This window comes from Mytilus trossulus, chromosome 13 (genome assembly GCF_036588685.1).
Source record: "Mytilus trossulus isolate FHL-02 chromosome 13, PNRI_Mtr1.1.1.hap1, whole genome shotgun sequence".
Lineage (NCBI taxonomy): Eukaryota > Metazoa > Mollusca > Bivalvia > Mytilida > Mytilidae > Mytilus > Mytilus trossulus.
The window spans coordinates 12,961,867-12,987,806 of NC_086385.1; the positions used below are offsets into that span (position 1 = coordinate 12,961,867).

The 25,940-nt window shown below is 30.8% G+C and overlaps 1 protein-coding gene across 2 annotated transcripts in view; it reads right to left on the reverse strand.

Moving 5' to 3' along the window:
• Positions 1–1,487: 1,487 nt before the first annotated feature.
• The window catches only part of LOC134693976 (cilia- and flagella-associated protein 65-like), a 52,267-nt gene continuing 27,814 nt past the window's right edge, over positions 1,488–25,940 (reverse strand). For both annotated transcript variants that reach the window (XM_063554962.1, XM_063554961.1), the window contains exons 28-42: positions 25,562–25,690; positions 24,956–25,040; positions 22,888–23,046; positions 18,495–18,683; positions 17,562–17,675; positions 16,805–16,963; positions 14,762–14,905; positions 12,529–12,645; positions 11,898–12,038; positions 10,648–10,722; positions 9,946–10,148; positions 8,659–8,787; positions 8,134–8,404; positions 6,927–7,039; positions 1,488–3,453 (exon numbers count right to left, since the gene is read on the reverse strand). In XM_063554962.1, coding sequence (XP_063411032.1) covers positions 3,300–3,453; positions 6,927–7,039; positions 8,134–8,404; positions 8,659–8,787; positions 9,946–10,148; positions 10,648–10,722; positions 11,898–12,038; positions 12,529–12,645; positions 14,762–14,905; positions 16,805–16,963; positions 17,562–17,675; positions 18,495–18,683; positions 22,888–23,046; positions 24,956–25,040; positions 25,562–25,690 — 2,182 coding nt within the window. In that variant the 3' untranslated portion in view covers positions 1,488–3,299. The remainder of the gene's footprint in view (positions 3,454–6,926; positions 7,040–8,133; positions 8,405–8,658; positions 8,788–9,945; positions 10,149–10,647; positions 10,723–11,897; positions 12,039–12,528; positions 12,646–14,761; positions 14,906–16,804; positions 16,964–17,561; positions 17,676–18,494; positions 18,684–22,887; positions 23,047–24,955; positions 25,041–25,561; positions 25,691–25,940) is intronic.

Here is a 25,940-nt window from a genome sequence, read left to right on the forward strand (position 1 = left end):
CTTTATCAGATGACAATACTAAAAATCCAGGCTAAAATAAGTCTTACACATAATTATATACTATAATTCAGTAACGGACCCATGAATTCATGGGTGTGTTTTAGTTGTTTTGTAAAATATCATATATGAGCATTCCATCCCCGTAACTCTTTATCAGAGGAGTATATGATATCTGCAATAAAATGTACTAGTATCTGATACACCTTATCGCTATTTGTATGCCATTACTGGATATGACACAGGTTCCTGTAAAATTTTGACATCATAAAACAAAATTTCAAAAACTTTGAACCAACCATTTTATCAGAAAATTTACACTGGTTATAAAGCAGTTTGACAAACACCAATTTTGATCATTGAGAAGATTAATATTCCCTTAACAACACAACGTAATTAAAACGTTTAGCTGATTTTACAGAGTTATCTCCCTGTAGTGTTAGGTTCCACCTTAAGTAACAATTTATAGTGTATAAATAACATTTATAATGGGAAAAAAAGGTTTAATATTTTTCTGAAATTTTTGTACCCTCGAATCCTCCTTAAGAGTCTACTTCAGTCCATTCAATAAGTTTATGTAAAAGATTAGAACTGACTAAGTCATTAAATACACTCAAATTCAAAGCTTAAATATGTAACAACAGTGCACACGCTGAAATGTCTCGCCTTCTTTGCTAGTCATTGATATTATTTTGATAGTCCTAAATATAAAGCTTTACTACAACTATCCCATAAACTTAACATGATCCAACAAAGTGAGGTCACGGTCATATAAATCAAATAAGGAATACATGTACACCTTACAATCAATAAATCAATAGACTAAATATAGTTGACATAATAAATATTTTTTTTATAACATTGTGTCTTAATCATATTGAATCACTTGTAATCATTTGTATGTAATGAATGTTGATTGTTCTGCTCCTTGTGGGCGCTTTGATTAGCAATAAAATATATTTGATTTGATTTGATTTATTGCTTATAGTTTGTAAGAAACAGACTTGAGCAAGAAAACTATATATTAATCAATGAACCATGAAAATGAGGTCAAGGTCAGATGAACCATCAATCAAAAAGAGCCCATATTTATGAAACAGAAGTTTTCTTCTTTCTAATAAAGAGCTGAAATGTTTACATTTGACAATTTTGTAAAACTGCTATATTTTGGGCCAAAAAGGGGTCTTGATGGGCCTACTCCTTTTTATTCTTCCCTCGTCGAGATTCAAACTCATGCTATTGGGATATCGAGCCTGCACTATGTCTATCACTCTAGACCACTCTGCTACCTAGACTGAACTAATAACTGAGCTTTCGGTGGCCTCTTGTTACCTTTCCAAGTCAGTAGAATCTAGAGCTGTGGGACACAGTACATGATAGGCATGAAGATGGAATTGATTGCAGAAAAGCTTAATATCTATTGTAAAGGCATCCTCGATGAACATTTACTATCTTACTTCTTATTCTTAATTAAAGAATCAACAACCAAATGAACTTCTCATTTTTTATTTTGACAGTAAAAATATAAATTCATATACAGACAAAACAGCCTGACAATTTGGTGTGTTGAATTCAAACATGACAAACAGTATTACAATATATGAAATAGAATTAAAAGTTCAGGACGGATTTTTTCTGACAGTCTTATACCACATAGTCTATGTTTCCTATTCTGTCATCTTGTTTGTTCAACGCTCAATAAAATTATATTTTAAAATTAACGGGCAAAACAAAATTTCAACTATCCTCACTGAAACATCTTTGTACAAAGCCTCCATAATAAATAATTATTGTTTGTTGCATTAGTTCACGTTTAATATTAAATACCTGAAAGGAAGACTGAATATTCTATAGATATAAAAGATTGAAATGATACTACAGATAATTACTTAAGGTGGTACCCAACACTTTCACTAAAATAAATTTGGCCCGTTTAATTTTCATAAAATTTTGTCAAAGTCAATTTTTGTCAAAGTTTATTAACTTTGACACTTAAACAAAAATATAAAAATTTTTAAAAATTTTTGAACCAAGCGTTTTGTCAGAAAAATTACACTGGTAAATTGACAAACACCAATTTTGATCATTGAGAAGCTTAATATTCCCTTTACAACACAACGTTATTAAAACGTTAAGCTGACTTTACAGAGTTATCTCCCTGTAGTGTTAGGTACCACCTTAATATAACAATACTTGCTGGTTATTTGTCAAAATATTTACAGAATGTGAAGAATTATTTGTGTTATGAAATGTCTTGTAAAAAGAATAAATAGCAGAACAGACATTCTTAAAGCAGCTTTAAGTGCTACACACATAATATAAAACTCTTCAAATGTACATTTAACAGTATATCACAGATGCTTCAAATAACATATAAATATATTACATATACAATATCACAAGTAAACAGATACAATATTGTTTCATACAGTATGGTTCATTTAGAAAAAAAAAGCAATTATTCTTTTTCTTCTTCTCAAAATACAACCCAAGAAAGGATTTGATACAGAACTAAGTCCAATTAATATTTCATTTTCAGTACATCTTATGAATAGAAGACAATTGTCTGTCTTTAACTAAATTCCCTCCCTATGTCATTTATATTACAATATTCAAAGTAACAGATTTCAATAATCAATCTTCTATTTATTACCAAATCTCAAATCAATTCCTTTCTATTTACTGAAGCCTGCCCTCAAGAATTTATCCAGTAAGGTAACACAATTATAATTCAAACAGTGTTTATGCATGTGTACTGCTCTACAACACTCATATAAACAAAAAGATACATACAAAAACCTCATCATTATGAAAAACTCAAACAATGTGGGTAATTCAAAAGTGCATGCAAAATAGAGTAGATGTTCATGCAATTGGTAACATGTCCATCAATTAAATCCATAACAATTGCTTAATGAAAGCTTTCAATTTAAACCCAGAAGATTCTGACACATAAGATGCACACTAAGAATTTTATTCGCACACCTATGCACATATTGTACATCAAAACACAGGCACCACTTATATCATATTCTCTAGGGAATCATTGGTCAAAATATCATAAAGAGAAACATTTACTTCAAATTCAGTTATGTCCCTTTCCTAGCATGGTAAAGGGACATAGCCCATTGAAGATATCCCCATTTGCTTATAAGATGAAAAGTTATCTCCCTTTATATCAATCTTCTATTCATGATTTTTTAAGCATGGCCTCTTCTGAATACTGAATTGGTTGTCAATACACAAAGACCATAAACTCAAGAAAGTGTCTTTATCTTCTGAATTGTTTACAATCCTAGATCTTATTTCTGGCTTTTGGCAGATGCTGTTCGCTTAGGCAGAGCTATAAATCTAGGTCTGGCAGTGATGTTGAATTCTTCATTCAAAGCTTCAGTCATGATATTCAATAACGCATTCTCCATTACTGATTCGGCCATGTTTCCAAACTCTGGATTCCTACAAAATAATGCCATTTTTTATTATTACTTTCAATAATATAGAAAAAATCAAATGTTTAGACATTAAAAGGAAATAACTCTTAGAATCGGGTATACATATGTAATGCTATAATCTTTAAGCTTTTATATAGAACACAAAACTGATTGGATTTCTGTGTTTTAACGTCACTTTCAGGGGCGTAGCTAGAAGGAAACGATGTGCAAGCAACTCCCGCCGAGCGGAGCTAGGCGAAAAATTTTTGGGACTCTTTTATGCAGAAAAATGTTTTATTTTTCGGTTTTCGGTCATAGGACGGTTATAAAAGAGGCGCTATATGTAGTCAGGACCTATAAAAAAATTATGATTGTAAAACTATTAATAAATCTTCTGAATAGAGTAATACTTAAACAAAACATATTTTTGATACAGAATTTACTCAAATCGTCAAAAATATTCTCTTCGGGTCTAGGCAGAAACAAACTGCTTTTGTCAATATTCACACTGAATGAATGTGGCAGATTTTACAGTATTGTGTTCTGTCTCCTACTTTCATGTTGCTAACGTGACGGAGACAAAAATAAGTAACGTTAGCGACATTTGGACATGTAACATGAGCAACAACATCTTTAAAAGTTCAAATGTATGCACACAGTGATGTTTAATATATGCCTGGAGTAATAAAATTGTACAGTCTGGTTTAGAATTTCTAAATATACAGAATGTCATTTGCAGGTGTACTTTATATCAAATGAATACACATGAAACCAATTCGTAATAGTAACATTAGCAACATCTACTATCATGACATTACGTTTTGTTGCGAACGTCTTTTTGATGGACGGAATACATTTAAGGTCCTCTTGTAACGATATTACATACAACTAACCTTCTTTGCTACCCCATCATGTGAAGGAACTGACTCCGAATCTAAATTCTGCAAAGGGCGATATCATAACTCCTATACAGGAGAGTTACAGATCTAAATATATGTTGCTAACGTGACACTGATTTGGACGGAAACCTCAAGTAGTAACGTTCGCAAAAAATAAAACAGCCAATGATATTGATTCCTCAAGTCCTTTGACCCCCTTACGTCATCCAAATTTAATATGAATGCTATTTTCAATTATTTATAAAACCCGGGATAAAAATAACTACAATTGCCTGTCTGAGAACCAACAAGAAAATTGCGATCGTGACATACCACAATGGACGGAAAAGACGTGACGTTAGCAACAATATTATTAAATTACCTTTTTTAGCCTTTACCAATAAAAATCTGCCTTAAAGTTATGATTAAAACACAAAAGAATACTTTTTATTAAAATATAAGTCCATGTGATAAGGCTCAACTTATAAATAATACTTCAAAATTCCACTCCAAATAAGCTGGATGTCAGTAAAGTAGGTCATGATGTCTATTCCATGTCCAATATTTTGAAATTGAAAACCCTCTAATTCTAACAAAAAACACAAGCACAGAGTAATTTTTATTTTTATTTACTCAGAAAGACACATTTTATTCAATAACATAATGCATTACTCCATTACACAGTCTGTTTCACAGTTTCAGCAATTGCTTTTTTGATGGATACAAAAAAACAATAATTCCTTCTTATTGTAAAATCTGCCATATGCAGTAACTGCATGTCGTTGTTCATTGTTCATGGATCGTACATTTGTTATCAACATACGTAATACACTAATATATCTCTATGGTAGCACTCGCAAGATGTTATAAACCAGCGTATATGTTCGGCATATTGCGATCTCCCAATTAAATTCGTCAAAATTACATGCCAGATCAGTTTCGTATGTCTCAGACAATGTTGAGATTTGTTCGTCTGCTATATTTCCTACAACACGATGAAGCAGATTCAGCACAAAGAAGCGATTTTCTGATAATACAAGACGCGACTTCACTCTCCAATTCCCTTATCATATGGTCTATGAACGCAAAACATAATGAGACTTTCCAATACTGTTTTGGCGTGTTTGCAGGGTGATTGGCTCCGGTAGTCTGTCGACCACATCGCCTCGGCATATTTTCAATTATATCGAGGGGACCTGATAATTCAAATGCCGATTGGTACATCTCAATCCAAACTGCTGAACCCGTACACTGTAAAATGTGCTCCAAAACTACATGTCTTAGACTGAATATTACAAATTCAAATCTTGAAAAAGATACAAGTTACTGTCCGATTTTGCCATCAATTCCAATAAAACTTTTATTTTGAAACCAAATGCCGTTATTCAATGATATTTCAACAATTAAAAAAGTGACAACATGTTTCCTTTAACATTCAATTTATAAGTTTTTATTTCGCCATTATTTTTTTTTGCATGCCGAATCGATGTGCACGCAACTGCGTGTTGGCGTATAGGGAGCTACGCGCCTGACTTTTAAGCACCCATTTTAGGCTATTTCGTGGTAACCAGTTTTTATTGGTGGAGAAAAGTGGAGTGTCCAGAGAAAACCATCCACCTTTGATAGGAAAACTGACAATCCTAGTCAATTAAGATAGGAGTCAAGTCACCCACAAAAACAGGATTCCAACTCAAAACCTCAGTGTTTCCTGGCTAGTAAATACAGTAATGTATTAACTACTTAGACCAGTCAGCCACTGAGGCCCCCTAGAATTGAAGGCTTAAAAATGAAAATGGCTTCATCATTTTTTAATTAAACTCTTTAGGTGGGGTTCGTGTTGCTTAGTCTTTAGCTTTCTATGTTGATTCTTGTGTAATATTATTTGTCGTGTTTATTTTTTTCTTTTTAAGCCATGGTGTTGTCATTTCATTTTCGATTTATGAGTTTGACTGTCCCTCTGGTATATTTTGCCCCTCTTTAGAGCGTTTTAGAAAAAAAATGTTTCATTAGTAATCGTAAAATCTATTTAGATTTTTCTAACATTGTTTTAAAAAATAGTGAGCTGCTTACTTTTTTTATGGTTTTTGTGCTTTTATTATTTCTTCTTTTTTACTGTTTTGCTTCCTGCTAACAAGTTGCAAAAGAGGTTTATTTATTCCTTTTGTAATAAGACTTGTATTCCCTTTATAAATTACAATATAACTATCATGCCCCTTTTTATAATTTGATTTTTGCTTTCGAAGTCAAATTACTTACACTTTTTTTTTAATTACCTTGTAAAGTTGTTATTTTTCCAAACAAGGAAGTGATAATAATATTTCATAATTAAATAGCTTAACAAAATAATGCTAAACTTCTTAACATAATCTTAATTTTAAAATAACTTGTAAAATTTTCAACGAACAAGGAAGTAATAACAAAATTGTATAAATAAAAGCTCAACAAACCAATGCTAAACTTCTTAACATATTTTTTTTTTAAACAGCTTGTAAAGTTTTTGTAACAAACAAGGGAATTAATTGGCAGTCACACCACATCTTCCTATATCCAATTAAAACAGTATATAAATCAATAAAATGGCTTAAAAATTTTGAACTACTTATCATAAGTATGCACTTACTTTTTTAACAACTGTTTTTCTTTCAATCTACTTTCTTCAAGTTTAATTCTCTGGATTTCATCTCGAGTGTACCTAGGAGGTGTTTTTGTCTTTCTTCCATTCTTCCCTTTTCCCTGAAGTAACAGATTCAAATTGATTTAAGGATGTATAAGTGAAAATCAAGAATTTAAAATTATGTATACTATAAGTCTGAGGAGCAATAGTTGAAGAACAAAATAAGCTAAAAATATAATTAATAAGTTAAGGAGCTCCTTATTAAGATTTTAGAAATTGAGGTAAAAGGCTGACTATGAAATTTACCTTATATTTGCATTTATTTACAAACGAAAGTGAACCAACGCCTGGTGAGTCTGTAGTACGGTAGAGTCCATAAAGTGGATACCTGAGGGTATGCAGTGTCGTTATGATAAAAAACATAAAATGTAGAGAGTCTTATAACAACAACACTTAAGGGACTGCTGCAGAAATTTATTGATCGACATGTTTCGGTGCCTAGGGCACCGTCATCAGGATAAAAACAATACATAAAATCATGTTGAAGTACAAAATCAGGTTGTTAAAATTTAAACCTCACAATGTTACAATGGTAAGTAAAGTTATTAATAGCAACGTACTGAAAGTGAAAGTGAAATATTTGCATTTGTATAATTTGGGTCTCAAATCAAAGGAAAGAAACCTAGGATCTGCTTAAATTTTGATAAATGACTTTTCATGAGCTATTGAAGTTTTAAATGAACAGAAAATGGGTGTTATGGGGGGAAATATTTTACCCTGTATTGAAGGAAAATATATAACCAAGGAGTGCGAAAAAAAATTCCTTAATTTCACCTTAAAGTTGTTCACTGGTCTTGCTTTTGACCTTGTGTCACTTTCAAATCCTATGTTTTTTTTATATCTCAATAACAAGGACACTGACCTTGAACTTTTTCTGCTTTTTAAGTTAGTTAATAATATATATGCTATTATTTTAAAACAGTAATAATACATATCTATAATCACTTTTCAGGTTGTTAACAGAAAAATTTTCATGGCAGTTTTATTTTATCTATTTTTCAAGTTTAATGAGTGTTGATATTTGAAAATAAAACTACCGCAATATTGAATGGGGGTATTTGGCACCAGCCACTGACTACCGAAACAGCTTCTGATGTGAGCAGGGATACAGAAAAAAGACAACCCTGCTTCTAAAAGACAAATGGGTACCAACCTTTTTCTGACTAGTCTGACTTCCTGCAGATGAAGGAGGACTTTGTCGTTGACCATTGACTACGGAACCAGCTTCTGACATGGGCAGGGATACAGAAGAGACACGACCATCATCTTCCTTTGGAGGAGATGACCTTCCAGTAACCTTTGTAGATTCTCTCGATGGAGTTGGTGCTGTAACTGGACGCTGGCCGATCTGGGCATAATATGGAATTGATTCATTGGTCACTTTTCTGACCGCTTCATGGAAGTATGTATCATCCAATAAACCCCTGTCAAAGATATAAATAATTTACATTTTCATTTCCAATAAAAAAATATTTGCACAATAATCCCTTTCCCAATGAAATTCTGAAAAAGTACAGTTTGTAATGGTAAAATATATCATATACATTCTCAATTACTCAAATAAAATACAATGATCTCTAAATTCTAAGTAACAGTTTGTAACATTAAAACCTTTCATATACATCCTCAATTACTCAAATAAAATACAATGATCTCTATATTCTAAGTAAATCCTTACCGCAGCACATTACTAAGGACACCAGACACAACATCAGCCTCAGCAGTAGAACATGTTATTAGATCAGGTGTGGTCACTGTCTGTTTTTGTTTCTTCTCTATTTTTGGTGCCATTTTCTCACTTAATGAACTGTAAAAATAACATATTATAGCTTATAATTGCAAATTGAAAAAAAATAATAAATAAAAAATCTCATTAATGATACCATTTTCCTGTTTGGTTTAGTGTAGACTCAATATGAAAACCTCCATTGCATAAATAAGAAAAGACATACATGAAATGTGATTTTTTTTTCTAAGCTGAACGAAATAAAATGCTTTGCTGAGCGCAGCCTGATACGATCGCATAGGTTGAACCCTGAACAGTTGGGGCAAATTTTTTGAAAAAAATAAAATTGAACCCCTAAAAAAATCGCCCCCCCCCCCAAACTTTTTGACCCCCCCCCCCCCTCTTTGTAGAAATTACCCCCACACTAAATCCCAGCCTTCCTTTTGTGAAATGGAACCTTGTGGTACAATGTCAGAGAAATCCATACACTTACACACAAGTAATTGTCCAGAAACTACAAAAATGCTTGTTATGGCCCCTTTTCGGCCCTTAATTCCTTAAATGTTGACAACATAACCCCTAAAATGAATCCAAACCTTCTACTTGTGGTATTAAACATTGTGGTACTTTCAGAGCAATTGAAATACTTGTACAGAAGTTATTGTGCTGAAAGTAGAAAAGTGCTTGTTTTTGGGCCCTTATTGTTGAGACCATCATCCCCAAAATCAATCCCAACCTTCCTTTGTGGTATTGAACCTTTTTTGAAATTTCAAAGACATCCATTCAATTAAACTAAAGTTATTGTCCGGAAACCAAATGTGTCTTCCAACGACGACACAGACGACATCATACCATTATAAGATCCCAAAAATATTTTGCGGTCGTATAAAAACTCATCAAAGAAATCATGTTTATCATGTTTATCATGTTTATCATTAGGACAGATGGATGTTTGTTTTGGCTACATAAGATTCATTCATGATGCCTGAATTTAAAAGTTGAAAGGCCAAATGACTATTAAATTTGAGGAGCATTGAAGAAGAAAACATATCTGAAATGTTGTGCCAAAAAAGGATTAGTCAATTTATTAATAATCAGATTAATAATTGGATAGAAAAAACACAGCAATTTGAATAATTCAACTTTTTACCAGTAATATTTACTGAAAATGACCATATATCTAGACATGTTAAATAGCAACAAAGAACTTATAATACCTTCAAAACATAAAATACTTACCGATCTATATAAAAGTTTCTGTATTCCTCAGGGAAATTAATTTGGAATTCTCTAACATCATGAGTTCTTGCTGTTAGTCCAAGATGTAGTAAAAATGGCTTAGGAGAGTTTGGTTTTTCCCACAGTAGAGAATCTTTCTTCATTTTCTGTACAGCAATTTCTTTCTCCTCATCAGGGGATAGCACCTTGATTGGTGGCAGGGTCTATGATAAAAATAATAATAAGAGAATGTGTTATTCATTGTTCATCTTCAATATTTATTTTCTGTCTAGTAGTTTTTACTTATTTATTTATTACTAAAAATTAGTTTTTCAATAGTTCAGTGATCCATAAAACAGGAGAATAAAAATGATAATAAAAACTATCATTTGGTAAATAATCATCAAATATTCACATCATAATGAACATTTATACTTAGTTTTATTTTGGTGTGATCACATCTCGTTACGTGACCAAAAACTAAACTGGATAGCCAGTAACAAACAAATAAACAAACAGACAGACAGAGGGACAAGCAGATGACTAGAAAACTCCCATAAAGGGAATATAATACAGATGAAAACATATAGAATTTCAAATATTATAAAATTAAATAAAAGTATGATTGCCAATGAGACAACTGTCAACCCAAGTTCAAATAAAGTGGATGTAAGCAATTACAGGCAACCATATGGCCTTGAACAATGAGAAATAAAATCTTACCCTATATTTGGTCAGCTCTCCTTCTGAATTCTCACGTTTTGTTTCTAATGAACTAAGTCGACTTGCTGACCTCTCCTAGAATAAAAAAGATAACAATACTAGAAGAATTGGATTTACATTAATTAAGCATTTTCAAAATCTTTTTGTAAATTCTGAATTTTATCCATTTTTTTAAGCAGTAATTTTTTTTTACTATGGGCACAGAAAATAAGAAAACAGATTAAAATGGGTCAACTGATTTTAATATGTCCAAAATCTTTTGAGCAATCTGATAAAACTACACTTTTGAAACAACAAGCTCAAATGAGTATTTAAGGTGGTACCCAACACATTCACTGAAATTAATTTAGCTTGTATAATTTTCATAAAATTTGATAAAGTATTTACTTTGAACCTTTGACAAAAATACAAAAATTTCAGAAAAATTGAACCAACCATTATATCACAAAAGTTACACTGGTTATATAGCAGTTTGACAAACACTAATTTTGATCATTGAGAAGCTTAATATTCCCTTAACAACACAACAAAATTAAAATGTTAAGCTGATGTTACAGAGTTATCTCCTTGTAGTGTTAGGTACCCCCTTAATTTGCAATTATGGATATTTGATTTTGTGGTTTAGACATTCTCTGCATACAAAGTCTTTTGAAAATATGTTATTTGTTGAACATTTGAATTTGTGGTTCACCTGTACCTTTTTATCTATTTTGCCTTAACATTTCTATTTATAATTCTTTGGATGCTGACACATTAATGCTGACGAATCAATCATGGTTTGACAACATATGCAGGAAAAAAGAAAAAAGACAAGGCGCACTCAAAGATTATTCCGACTTTGTAAATTATAATTTTTTACTTTTAAAATATCTTACTGTATTTGTTTACCTTAACTATTGTATATGTATTTATAGTGTATGTTTCTCTATAAACTTGTATTTAGTTTTTAGAGAATAAAGTATCTATCTATCTAATATGTTACCTAAATTATAACATCAAAACTTGATCAGCATTCAGATCTTGAAAAGTGTGAGAAAAATATTTCTCTTCACTATAGTGAAATATCTGTTCACAAATAATTGGTCAAAATTTTAATTATGACATCAAATTTTCTTGGATTCTTTTCAATTTCCTTTTGTGATGTCATTAAAAAGGCGACCATTACTGATGATGTCACACATAATGAACACAACTTTCTGTCAATGTTCCTATTTATAATGCTTTAGACGGAGAAACAATTAATGTATTACCTTGATTTCAACCTCAGGTAAACGTTGATCAGCGTCTAGATCGTTCTCCGTGATTGTAAACTCGTATGTCTGTCGACGTTTCTCTTCGTTCCAATCCTGTAATCTCTGTTTGTACGCTCTGTTCTCTACTTCGTCAGTTATCTTTAAAACAAGAATGTGTTCATTGTACACGGATGCCCTACTAACACTATCATTTTTTATGTTAAGTGGACTGTTAAAACTCTTAATTTGGAATTAAAATTAGAAAGATCATATCAGAGGGAACATGTGTACAAATAAGTTGATTGGACTTGAACTTCATAAAACCTTAAATTAGCACTATCATTTCATTTGTTAAATGGCCTGTTAATTTGGGGTCAAAACTAATTTGGCATTAAAATTAGAAAGATCATGTGAAGAAAGTTTTAAGTTGATTGGACTTCAACTTGATCAAAAACTTTAACCTGAAAGGGGCACTGTCATTTTTCTATGTTCAGTGGCCTAAAAAAATATTTTTTAAAGGATACATAAAAAAATATATTCGACATTGTGTAGTGAGGGGATAACATCATTCCATGATGCATTTTACTAGATAGGGTTCCAGGAATAGGAAAATTTACAATTTGAGAATGGTACATCTTTACAATCTTACCTCACAAACTAGGTCCAGGTCATAAAATGATGGGACGCCACAGGCAACAAATACCACACGACACATGCGGCTCTCTCCTGGGGCCAGGTAACCTCTTACAGGTGATATAGACAAATACTGTATAAATAGAAATAAAAATATGCAAGATTTTTTTAAATTATAGAAAGTATTAATTAGATATAAGAAAAGGTGATTTGAGTGCCAATGAAACAACTCTGTCATCCAAATCATAATTTGTAAAAGTAAAAAATAAAAATACTTGACGTCAAATTGTGAAATAATAGGTCAATTTTGAAACTTTACTGGTTGATGCGTTTTTATATTGTCTGTTTATTGAAGCAGAATTTGAAAAAAAGAATATTGGTCAGATTTTGGAATAAAGGTTAAAAAAGTATCTTTTCTTTCATCTAGGGGTTGGCATGATAAATAATTCACTAAATTGTCAAATTCATCTAAGAAATGTTGAGACAAAATCAAGAATTTGCACTTTGTTTGAACGTCTTAATTTCCTTAAAGGGCAAGTCAAATTAACGAAAATGGTAATAAAGAGATTTGAATTAAATATAAAGAATTAAAGTTAAAAACCAGCAAACATTTTGGTTACCAGTTAGGTATCATGCAATATAGTAACCTTAAAAATTAGATCATATGACACATGCAGAAATATTTTATAGTTAAAAATAATACTGTAGACCAATTATTATTATTATTAATAATATTATTATTGTTGGTTTACTTATTTAATCTTTTTTTTTGTATATATTCAATCTATTGTAAACACAATGGCATGCAATACAGCACAAAAATGAAAACAAAATTAAATACAAAATTTATTTTTTAAAACAAATAACTCTAAAGAAGACAAACTCCATATTGTAAACTCACTTTTACAAGATTCTAAAATTTGTAGTAAATATTGGTTAATATACATTTTTTTATATAATTATAAAGTCTTCCACTACTGTTTGAATTCTAGCTAAAGGAATAAATGAAAAAATATTTTGATTTTAAAAATGATTTCTCTTAATCTTATATTGGTTACTGTTAGGCCACGTTTTTTAATTTGTTGGTTTACAGATTTTCCCCATAAAAGTAGGGTCGGTCGGTCGGTCAGGAAAAAAAAGAATCTTTCAAGACAGAAAAATATACAAAATAAATATATATTTCACCTTTCTTACATGCTATTTTGTCATCATTTCTTAAATTTTAGTTTGATGAAATAATATTGCTCAGCTGTTGTAAACATTGCACAATATTGTCCAATAATTTCCTGTAAAAAAAGGGGGTGCCCAGACAAAGACGAAATTAAATCATCATTTCACAAACAAGAAAAACAGATTTGCATAGCTTTTAATCAATTCCAGAAAATTTGATGAATAATGATCTTCAAGCACGAATACTGATAAAGAAAAAAATAATGTAAAAACGTCGTACGAAAATAAGTTTTAACACATGTGTCAAAAAACTCGTCCACTGGAAAAACGAGAATATTAAGTTAATCTGTTGTCATGCATTCCCATTATTTATCCAAATGGCCGATATTTTTTTTTTATCTATGAAACAAGAAAATTCCAAATGATTTGTTAATATTCAGTATTTTAACTTGATATCCACATTTGGACAAGTCTATTCCTATGAGATGATGCATCTTACGGACTGATGACAAATAAGGGAAACAAACTTATTGTGTAAGTGGTTTTAAACACAGGTTTATTTAAATTATTTGCGCAAACGACATTTCAAGGTCAGTTATAATTGATTTGTCTATTTTTAGAAACGTAAACTGGAAGTTCTATTTTTTCACAACAGTGTTATCAAATTTGTTAGTGATTCCTGCATTTCATTTCATAAAAAAAGAATATTTTAATTAATTTTCAAGGATAATGCATTTGTTAGGGTCGGCGGGAATAAAAAAGCATGAAAAGTCAATTTTATTTTTATTCTGAAAATCAGCAAAATCGGGTCGGCGGATCCGTAAACCAACAAATTAAAAAACCATGGCCTTAATTCAGAAAGTTTTATGATGTTTTGAATATTGCGTATTATTAACTATTAATTCCTGAAATCGCAATAATTATAAAACTCTCATGTGAATCTATTATCCAATAACATGTGGATTATAGAAACATTAAACATATTTCTGGGAGAGTGTTATTTGGTGAAAAATAGAGAATCTTAATATAACTTTTATTGTGATTTTGTATAATTATTTAGATTGTTTTAATTATATTACCTGTGCATCTGACTGTGAAGTAACATGCCATTCAAACGAAGCATCATTCTCCTTTGAACGATTAGACACAAACACCATACGTCGTGCTCTGCTGAATAATGGCAGGTTTCCGAATGATAGCCTTTCTTGTGACAAGTATACAAGCTGCAAATAATTGAACCATAGGTTTATTTCATGATTATTCAGTAATATTTCAGTTTGGAAATATATATAGAAATGAAAGAAGAATGTGTCTAAGAGCATGAATGCCCAGACTTAAGGATGTACTTAGGTGAGGTTAGGTGAAAATTAATAAATCAAGAATTTAAAATTGTTACTTTAAGCTGGTAGAGCATTCTTTAAGGATAAAAATAAGCTAAAAATATTGATAGGTCATGGAACTCCTTTCGAGATATTTGAGATTTAAAATATGGCGGGAAAAGGCTGACTCGGACTTTTACCTTATGTTAGCATTGGTATTATTTGGGTCCCAAAACAAAAAAAAGAAAATTAAGAATCTTCTAAATTTTTGGTAAATGACCTTTCATGAGCTATTTAGTGTTATATGAAAAAATGAATGGGTGTTATGGGGCAAAATATTTTACCTTGTTTTGTATGGAAAAACACCAAGCAGTCCGAAAATTTGACATGAATTCCAAAACCTCACCAAAGTACATCCTCAAGCTTCAAACAAATGAAAATGGGATGGAAGGATGAAACAGAAAGAGAAAATGATGGAAAGATGGACTGTCATGGGTAACACTTTTAAAATTCCCCCTTCAAATTCATTGGCGGCATAAAAGCAAAAATGGTAACCATAAATGCTGTTCCTTTGGTTTTTTTTGTGTCTTTTGCTGTACATATAACTGATTATGTGTCTTGGATAGATACCCCATATCCTTTCTTTTCTTTAGCACAGCTAAGTAACGAGTTCATACACAATTTTTCAACAAGAGAAAGGTAATGCAAGTAAAGCAGGCCTAAAAAATTGAATTAAATTTGATTGAGCATTCATGAATTTTTCATCAATTTAATACTTTAAACCAACTTATTTTCGCGAGCGATTTATTTTCGTGACTTTCACGAGTAGATAAATTACGCGAATATAAATCGTAGTGAATATGTAAACCTTAGATCTTTCCTTATAAAACTTCATCAAGTAAATCAGAAAATCGTGAAACTAAATAATCGCGAAGTGGTCAAGAAAGGGTAAAACGCAAAATAAAGTATTCGCGAAAATAAGTTGGTTTACAGTATACACATTTTTATAGCAGACTCAAATCATCATGCAAATCATCAATTCAATAAAATTAAACAGATTTTTTTCAAGTAATAATTCGACAAAAAAAATCAAATTTAGTAAAATGCATCAGCTTGATTTATCTTGACAAATTTTCATTTAAACAGGTATCTCGTTTTTTAAGTCATAAATCAAATGTAAGAAACTCACCAAAAAAAAAAAGGTCATAAATAAAAAAAATAAAAAGCGAAACATTTTTCAAGAATATTGGTTAAACTGTCAATAAAAATGTTGATTCAATCTTTTGGTCACTACTTTTTTTAACTGAATTCCAAAGTATTTAAAATTTCAAAAGTTAAGGTAAAACTCCATATGGAGGTGCTCCTAATTAAAGGAGGCTTATACTAAGAAGAAGAAGTATTCAATTTGTTTTCGAGCATATTAAACATCAAACTAATAGACCACTTTCGAGTTCATCCGTCACCTGAAAAAACTCGTCAATTATACGCGCCTTTGTGACGTCATTTACCAGATAGAGGGGGTCACCTGTATCCTTAGTGATCGTCATTGTGCAGGATAAACTAGAAACAATAGTTGTTCTGTAGATACTTAATGACAATTCCCCAATGACAGCAATGCTGATTGTCAATTATGAGAATTCAATTTGCTGAATACTTCGTACAATATAGAATTATAGTTTCCCAACCACTCGCTCAACATTGGAACACAAGTGACAACGCCCCTAAACGCACAAATGATGTTCACTAAAACCAGAGTTTTTGACGGAAATGCATCGAACTCGAAAGTTGTCTATTATTTTATACCTGTCCAGGAACAATGGCGCTCTGTACTCCAGGAACACCCGTTAAATCTGATTGGTCAGTCATCGGCATGGTTTCTCCCATGATCCTCTTGTCATATCCAACACCAGTAAATGTAACTATAGCTGTATCTCCTTTATCTACGATCACTGGGACATCAACCTAACAACAGAGGTAAAAAAAACATTTATGATAACATAAGAAATAGCAATGCATCAAGCAAATTCAAGTCTCCAGGACTATTCACTTTAAATTGGAATACTGGTTTAAACTCAACAGAAATTTGAAATAGCAATTTTTACATAGAATTTGACCACTTGTATGTTTATGATAAATAACAGTCAAATTTTTTTTTAACTGACAATGTCGTCATATGGGTGAAAGATTATGAAAAAAACTCACATATGGATACTTGGATTATTGTTGATTAATTTATTTTTGAGGGATGCCAATTTTAGTGGATCTCATGGGTATAAGTGAACCACAAAATCAATGCAGTTGAAAAAATCAAAAAATCAAATATCAATTTAAAAAATTGGCACACAGGAAAAATCTTACAAGTATAATATAATACCACTGATGCAAGATTTTCCTAGTCAATTCCTAGTCAATTCTAATTGAATTTGCTTGATGCATTGCTATTCGGACGACGACGACGACGACAACGACGACGATTAGAAGAAGGCCATTGGCCGAAACATCTTGAAAAATTGGTTTATTTAAACAATTATAATTCTAATTGTAATATTACAAAACATACCATATAAGTTTTGGCCTCAATTGGTGAGAATCTCCATTCTACAGCAAGCGATCGTCCTGGTGGTATCTCTCCAAATGGTGTCAAACACTCAAATACTGGCTGGTCAAAATTTTCCTACGTGTGTAAAATATTAGATTGAGATTAGGGACAATTCTTGGCATGAACAAATATGTAAAAAAGAAAAATTTACTTTCTTTAGTGAAAGTAAGGTTTTATTTAAGGTTGTGCTTAGGTGAGGTTTGGTAATTTTTGTCAAATGTTCAGACTCCTTGGTTTTTTTTCCTATGATACACCCATTTTTAATTTCAGATAGCTCCTAAAAGGTCATTTACCAAAATTTAAGTAAATTCTTGATTTCTTTTCTTTCCATTTTAGACCCAAATAATACCAATGCAAATATAAGGTAAAAATCTGAGTCAGCATTTTCCACCATTTTTTAAAACTAAAAAAAAATTGAAAAAGATCTTCATAATCTATCAATATTTTAGCTTATTTTGTGCCTCAACTAATACTCTTTTGACTTTAAGCATTACTTTTAATATCTTGATTCACCTAAGAACATTCTTTATCCCTCACTCGCAATAATAAATGCATGTTAGTCTTGTATTATTTTAATTTTAGTTTCTTGTGTACAATTCGGAAATTAGTATGGCTTTCATTATCACTGAACTAGTATATATTTGTTTAGGGGCCAGCTGAAGGACGCCTCCGGGTGCGGGAATTTCTCGCAACATTGAAGACCTGTTGGTGACCTTCTGCTGTTGTTTTTTTCATTTGGTTGGGTTGTTGTCTCTTTGACACATTCCCCATTTCCATTCTCAATTTTATTTATCCCTCACTCAAAAAAAATTGCAATAATAAATTCATGAACTAATTTTTCAATTGACAACATTCAGATTTCAAACTAATCCTAAGTTTTATCAATGGACCTACCTGTTGTAAGAGTTCAAGAGGTGCAAGGTCAAAGGTGAATTTAACTGTTTTAGCACCTCCATTATAAAGTTCATAGACTTGTTTTGGACTGGATTTCTCTCCCACTGGTACTGGAGTAAACAGATGTTTATTGGATGGGAAATGGATATAATTCCTTTCTGCTTCAACTGTTACTCCAATAAAATTCAACTGAAAAGTAAATAACTTTAATTATTACATTAGTTGCAATGAATTACATTGATTTTCCAATTAAATAAAAACCGATAATTTCACATGTGAAATAAATGTAGTTATTTCACTCTCTGACGCCATACAACAATAGACGTCGATAACGGCGGATCAAAACAAATTGTGAATGCATGGAAAAAAAGATATAGTTCCTTACATGTTAAACATTCATTTCTTTAAAAAAAGCCATTTGCCAATGTAATAAAAAGAATAACTAATTAAAGAATTCAAATATCAAAAAATATTCAACTCTTGACCGAACAACACTGATAATTAACACATGCGCTATGCGCATTTGTGAATTTATGTGTTGTTCGGTCACTCATTGAATATTTTTCTCTATTTGAATTCTTCGATTAGTTTTTCTATAATTAGAGTAAAATGTAAAAGCACAAAGCTGCAATAAAATTCAACATGATTAATATTATTTTGTCAGAAAAATTACACTGGTTATATAGCAGTTTGACAAACATCAATTTTGATCTTTGAGAAGCTTATTATTTCCTTTACAACACAACGTAATCAAAACGTTTAGCTGACTTTACAGAGTTATCTCCCTGTAGTGTTAGGTACCACCTTAAAATTGGAGTAGTCAGCACACTTGCTGCTTGCAGATTCAATCTGACAACCTGACTGTTTATTGACTATAGTACTGTAAATTCAGAGAATATTCTGTGCATTTATTTTTCCGATTTTTTCATTTTAAGACAAAATGTGATTGTAATTTTTGCAATATTGAGAAAAATCCTGTTTAATTTCAAAATGCATGTTTGAATTATTGCGATTATAACAATTGTGACAGGGATGCTCATATTAACATTTTTTTGGTTAAAAGTTTTTAAAAAAATCATGTCAAGTTTATCTCAAGCAGCTGGTCCGAGAACACAATTAATTCGTAGTGCATTTCTTTTAGAACATAAATGAAAATTAAAAAAATCCCACCTGCGCTTTCTCAATGGAATTTTCTCAGTGTGTTGTACTACTTTTGGGACAAATTATATCAAAATTATAGAAAACTTCATCGTCTCTAACTCAAAATATGGACAATTTTATCTTTAGGGCGACTTGAAATCTTTTGACAGCTTCCGAAGTGCTATTTTTCAACCTTTTTCACCTGGACCAAATCACTACTTTCCTTTAAAATTCTGGACCCAAATCTTTTTTAGAGTGTAATTTAACCCCCCTTCTTACAATTTGAGGCATTAAACATGGAGAAATAAATTTGGAAGGGGTATAAAAATGAATGGCAAGTAACCCACTGTTAACACTAGGGACTATATTCGTGAACAACGAAAATCAAGGGACGACAATTGTGGTCTCGGACCTAATAGGATAGAAAGAGTTGACAAATCTTAAAAAAACTTGGTATGACCAAAGCTTAATAAATTATAACACTATTTGAAAAGTTTCATAACAATAGGATATATATTATAGACAATATGTTAATTTCTATACTCATCTTTGCGTGTTAAATTTTGACGTTAAAATTGAAAAATTTCAACTATTAACATGTTGGGCTTTAAAAATTAAAATATTGCAAATAACTTCTTTTTAAATGCCTTAATATATCATTTATTATGTACTAAAAGCAATAGAGTACTCATTTGATTGATCAGACTTAGCATAATTATTCAAAAGTCAAATTTATATCAGCCTAGGCCTAAAAACTGAGGTTTTTCAATGAAAGGGTGCCTTACATGAAGATGTAATATTTTCCAGCAATTTTAAATTTGTGAAGATTTTTGGTTATAAATAATCCTTACATATGTATTGAATGTACTTTAAATGGAAAGAAAAGTTACAAATAACACATCATATTAGTTTAAAAGGGTCTTAAGCCAAGTAAGACTGGAAAAAAATAAGGGTCAATTTAGGCCGTGCCTCATATTTACATTAAAAAATGCATATTGATGCTATAAGAAATAAAAAATTGTGTCTTTTTTATCATTTCTATACTCATGTGACATGATACAACAAATCTGAGCACAAAAAGGCTCTTGTAATTAACTCTTCTTGCAGACAGTATGGTCTGATACAAAGATTTCTGACTTTTTAGTGAAAAACTTGAATGCAATTTTAGTCTCAACAGGCTTCTATTTAAACCACTTGCTATCCTACAGAAGAAAAGAAAGATATTATGTGAAATGGAACAGGTACAATAGACATTGTAAAGTGCTTTTGGTACAAATTTAGTGAGGTTTTTATTGTGGACTTCAAATTTTATGTACCATGAACACCACTTTTGACTTCATCCAAACAGGGCGTTAGACAAGGGTCATTTATACAACACATTTTGCACATATTGTCTGAGATAATCTTCTTTTCTGAAGATTCTGAGTTCATAAACAAGTAAAAGAACTAGATAAAGGCATAGAAACACAAGTATTGACACATGAAAACCTGTCAGATAGATAGTCAGGATGCCCTGTATGCATCAATATTGAAAAAGCCTAAAAATGCCTATTTTGACCATAAAATGACAAAATTGGTCAATTTTGAAGAAATTCTATACAATAAATGTGTAAATCCTTTAGTTTCATGATATTTGACAAATTGAAACCACCAAATCATTTAGGGAAGTTGCCAAAGTACAGATTCTTTATTTACAGACTTCACCTCTTAGGTCCGAGAACACAATTAATTCGTAGTGCATTTCTTTTAGAACATAAATGAAAATTAAAAAAATCCCACCTGCGCTTTCTCAATGGAATTTTCTCAGTGTGTTGTACTACTTTTGGGACAAATTATATCAAAATTATAGAAAACTTCATCGTCTCTAACTCAAAATATGGACAATTTTATCTTTAGGGCGACTTGAAATCTTTTGACAGCTTCCGAAGTGCTATTTTTCAACCTTTTTCACCTGGACCAAATCACTACTTTCCTTTAAAATTCTGGACCCAAATCTTTTTTAGAGTGTAATTTAACCCCCCTTCTTACAATTTGAGGCATTAAACATGGAGAAATAAATTTGGAAGGGGTATAAAAATGAATGGCAAGTAACCCACTGTTAACACTAGGGACTATATTCGTGAACAACGAAAATCAAGGGACGACAATTGTGGTCTCGGACCAGCTGCAGCATTATGTATTTACTTAGATCAACTGCAAATCATTTTTCAAACATTTCTGAGTTCATTTTTGAGTTTGCTCAGACAGGTCATCTTCAAATATTTTTGATATTTGGTTGTTTCTATACTTTCTCCCCTCTCTTACATTCTTTTTTAATTTAAACACCTACATGAGGTGCAAATCCTCCATAAATCACTATACGGTATTTATTTGTTACCCTTATACCTGAAATTTATTGATCTATCAAATTATAATTGTACATCTTAGAAAATATCAAACAATATTATAATTTATATTTTTTTGAAGTACGGTGCATTTATGAATGCATATTTTCTTTTTTAAAGTGTAATTTGTATTAAAGAATGCTTATATACTCAAATATAGAAATTGAAATGATAAAAAGATAATAAAAATAATAATTTTTAAAAACACAGGTTATAAAGGGAAATAACTCAAAAATAACATTGACAAAGTCATCGATAATTTTCTGATATTTTGAATGACTAAATATTACAATTACATGCAAATTTATTTAATTAATATTTATATAAAATATAAGGGTTGGAAAAGGCTATGTGATGATCATTGTTTTGTTTTCTTACTCTAATTATAGAAAAACTAATGGAAGAATTCAAATAGAGAAAAATATTCAACTCTTGACCGAACAACACTGATAATTAACACATGCGCTATGCGCATTTGTGAATTTATGTGTTGTTTGGTCACTCATTGAATATTTTTCTCTATTTGAATTCTTCGATTAGTTTTTCTATAATTAGAGTAAAATGTAACAGCACAAAGCTGCAATAAAATTCAACATGATTAATATTATTCCAGACACATTTAGTTTCACAAAATGAAGTGTATATTATGACCACCCAGATATAAACTAAACAATCCATCAAATGTGGGTATAAGAAAAGTTAAATTATCAGGACAGGTATTTTTTTTTTTGTAAATTTAACCTCAATGTAAAAGATTTTAGGATTTAAATTGCTAAATAAGTTATCATTGAAAATTTCCACCACTTCTTCTGAAAAATGAAGCTTTTGAATCAAATAACCTCTTGGATAATAACTGGTTTCCTACTTACCAGAACTTCTCTACCCCGAGCTAGCTTGAGAAGGACAGGAAGTCTATCTGTTCCAGTCATGTTGTGTCTATAGGTAAAGGTAACAGTTCGACACTCTCCTGGTTGAAGTTTTCCTTCCTGTGGTTCTACGGAAAACAATTTGTTGTCCATCACCTTCATCTAAAAATATGAATAAAGGGAAGATGTTAGGTGATACAGAAAGCCACCATCAAAATAAACTAAATGACATCTACAGGCTTCAAAAAAATATTGATTGATTTGGGTTTATTACCACTTTGAACACTATTGTGCTTTTTTGTGGCTTTCAGTTTTTATTTGTTGAGGAAACTCGAGTCCCTAGAGAGAACCATGAATGACTATCCTAGTCAATTAAAATTGGAGTAGTCAGTCTGACAACCTGAGTGTTGATTGACTATAGTACTGTAAACCCAGAAAATATTCTGTGCATTTATTTTTTCCGATTTTGTCATTTTAAGACAAAATGTGATTCTAATTTTGCAATATTGAGAAAAATCCTGTTTAATTTAAAAATGCGAGTTTGAATTATTGCGATTATAACAATTGTGAGAGGGATGCTCATATTAACACTTTTTTGGTTAAAGTTTTTAAAAAAATCATGTCAATTTTTCTCAAGCAGCTGCTTCATTATTTATTTACTTAGATCAACTGCAAATCATTTTTTGAAAACATTTCTCTAATTTTGATATTTGGTTGTTTCTATACTTTCTCCCATCCCTTCAGTTCTTTTTAAAATTCAAATACACCTACATGAGGTGCATATCCTCCACAAAACACTATAAGTATTTATGTATTACCCATACACATGAAATTTATTGATCTATTAAATTATAATTGTACATCTTAGAAAATATCAAACAATATTATAGTTTATATTTTTTTGAAGTACGGTGCATTAATGCATGCATATTTTCTTTTTTAAAGTGTAATTTGTGTTAAAGAATGCTTATATACTCAAATATAGAAATTGAAATGATAAAAAGATAATAAAAATAATAATTTTTAAAAACACAGGTTATAAAGGGAAATAACTCAAAAATACCATTGACAAAGTCATCAATAATTTTCTGATATTTTGGATTATTTTGAATGACTAAATGTTACAATTATTTCTCTAACTCTATGGAAATTTATTCCTTTCCGAACCCATTGTATAAAAAAATTTAATCAACGTGTGGTTGCTGGTGATCTCAAAAGATCATTGGATGATTTTGAGGGTCATGACCTTTTTAGCTAACGGAATGAATCAAAATACCATAACAGGTGTTAATGAAATTGACAACTTCGTGCAATGTGAATTTAAGGCACTCGAAGGGGATTTTCGGTTAACAAAAAAAGAAAATGTCTTTTTAATCATTAGAGAAACAGATTCTTACATAGTTACTCGTGGATTATCGGATTTATCCAATCTCGATAGTTAAATTATAAATTTTAAAGTCCTCAAAATTGATAATTTAACTATCTCGATTGGATAAATCTGATAATCCACTGGTATCAATGTAAGAATCTATATATGCACATTTATTTAATAACCATATATAAATATAAAAAGTTCTAGGGATTGGAATAACTTTCTTAAAGAAAAGGCTGTGTGATGAATAGATGTCTTATTGTTTTGTACCGCACATGTTAAAACATTCTATATAACTTGTGTGACATAAAATTCATATAATTTGTATTATATGTATTTTCATAATAATAACATTAGATGTTTGTTTCATTATAATACAATATTCTGATTGGCTACACTGCAATCTTGTGTTATTCCTTATAATCAATTGCATTTCACAATCATTCATGATGACACGAGGTCCCACAATAAAGTGCGCAGGTAAATGAAATTAAAACTTCATTAAAATCGTGTTTTCATGATCCTAACTAAAAAATGTAATTCTATGTATTGAACTTCTCTTTTTATAACTTCATAGGGTTGTAAAAGCATTGACCGTTCGCACATTTTTTGAATGGTTTATACAAAATGTACTTTGGTCAACGCTTTTATACCCCCAATGAAGTTACAAAAAGAAGCATTAAATTCTTAAATAAGTACCTCATGTAGTTCATCTTCATCAAATTCTCCAGTCTCTGCCCAGTACTCTAATTCTAGCTGTAAGTCTGATGGGAACAGGAAAGCCCTGCAACAGAGAGCAATATATATAATATATTTAAGTCTTGCTTTAATTATAATAAAGAAATACATATTTATGTAGAGTATGTGGTTGAAGGTATTATGAACAATATAAATATATTAACAATAAAAGAGTACCAAATAGCTACATATTATACAGAAATAAATGAAAACAACACATTATTTATAATTCATGCGTCCAAAGCACTTTTCTGGATTTATCTTCATCGAAGAAAAGTTCAAAGCCAAACATTTGAAAACCAATGATTTATACTAACCGAAACAATTGTAGAGCTATATGTTATATAACCAAAAAGGACCTAAAAATAGGCCACTTTGACTGCAGGAGTTGAAACCTTTGTTTCTTTATATTTCAAAATTTATAAATGGGCAATTTTAAAAAATATTGTTATAGATCATGTCAGTACCAAAATACTGACTACCGAGTTCATGATACCAGTAGAGGTATCGACCCAGTGCTGCAAAAAATCAAATTTTATGTAATATAAATTTGTGTATAAAACCTACCAATCTGTGGCTACAGTTCCTGTATTTTCAAACATCAAATTCACAATACACGGCTCACTTCCCACTGGTGCGGCACTGAAGTTAAAGTCTAATATAGCTCTCGTGTAGACTGGTGGCCGTCTATGGTGACTGAAAAAAACACAAATAGTTTTGTTTAAATTTTTAAACACATATATATATAAATTTTTAAAAAAAGGTAATATAGCTTTCATGTAAACTCTCAGGGTTTTTTTTGTGAGGACTAAAGAATATACTTATATTTAAAAAATTTGTGAAAAAGTTTACTTTTATAATTTTTTTCCGATACATCAGTGAAATAATAGAGATATATATAAACAGTAGCCTAACAGTACTGTGGATTCCTGTATTTTCAGGGATA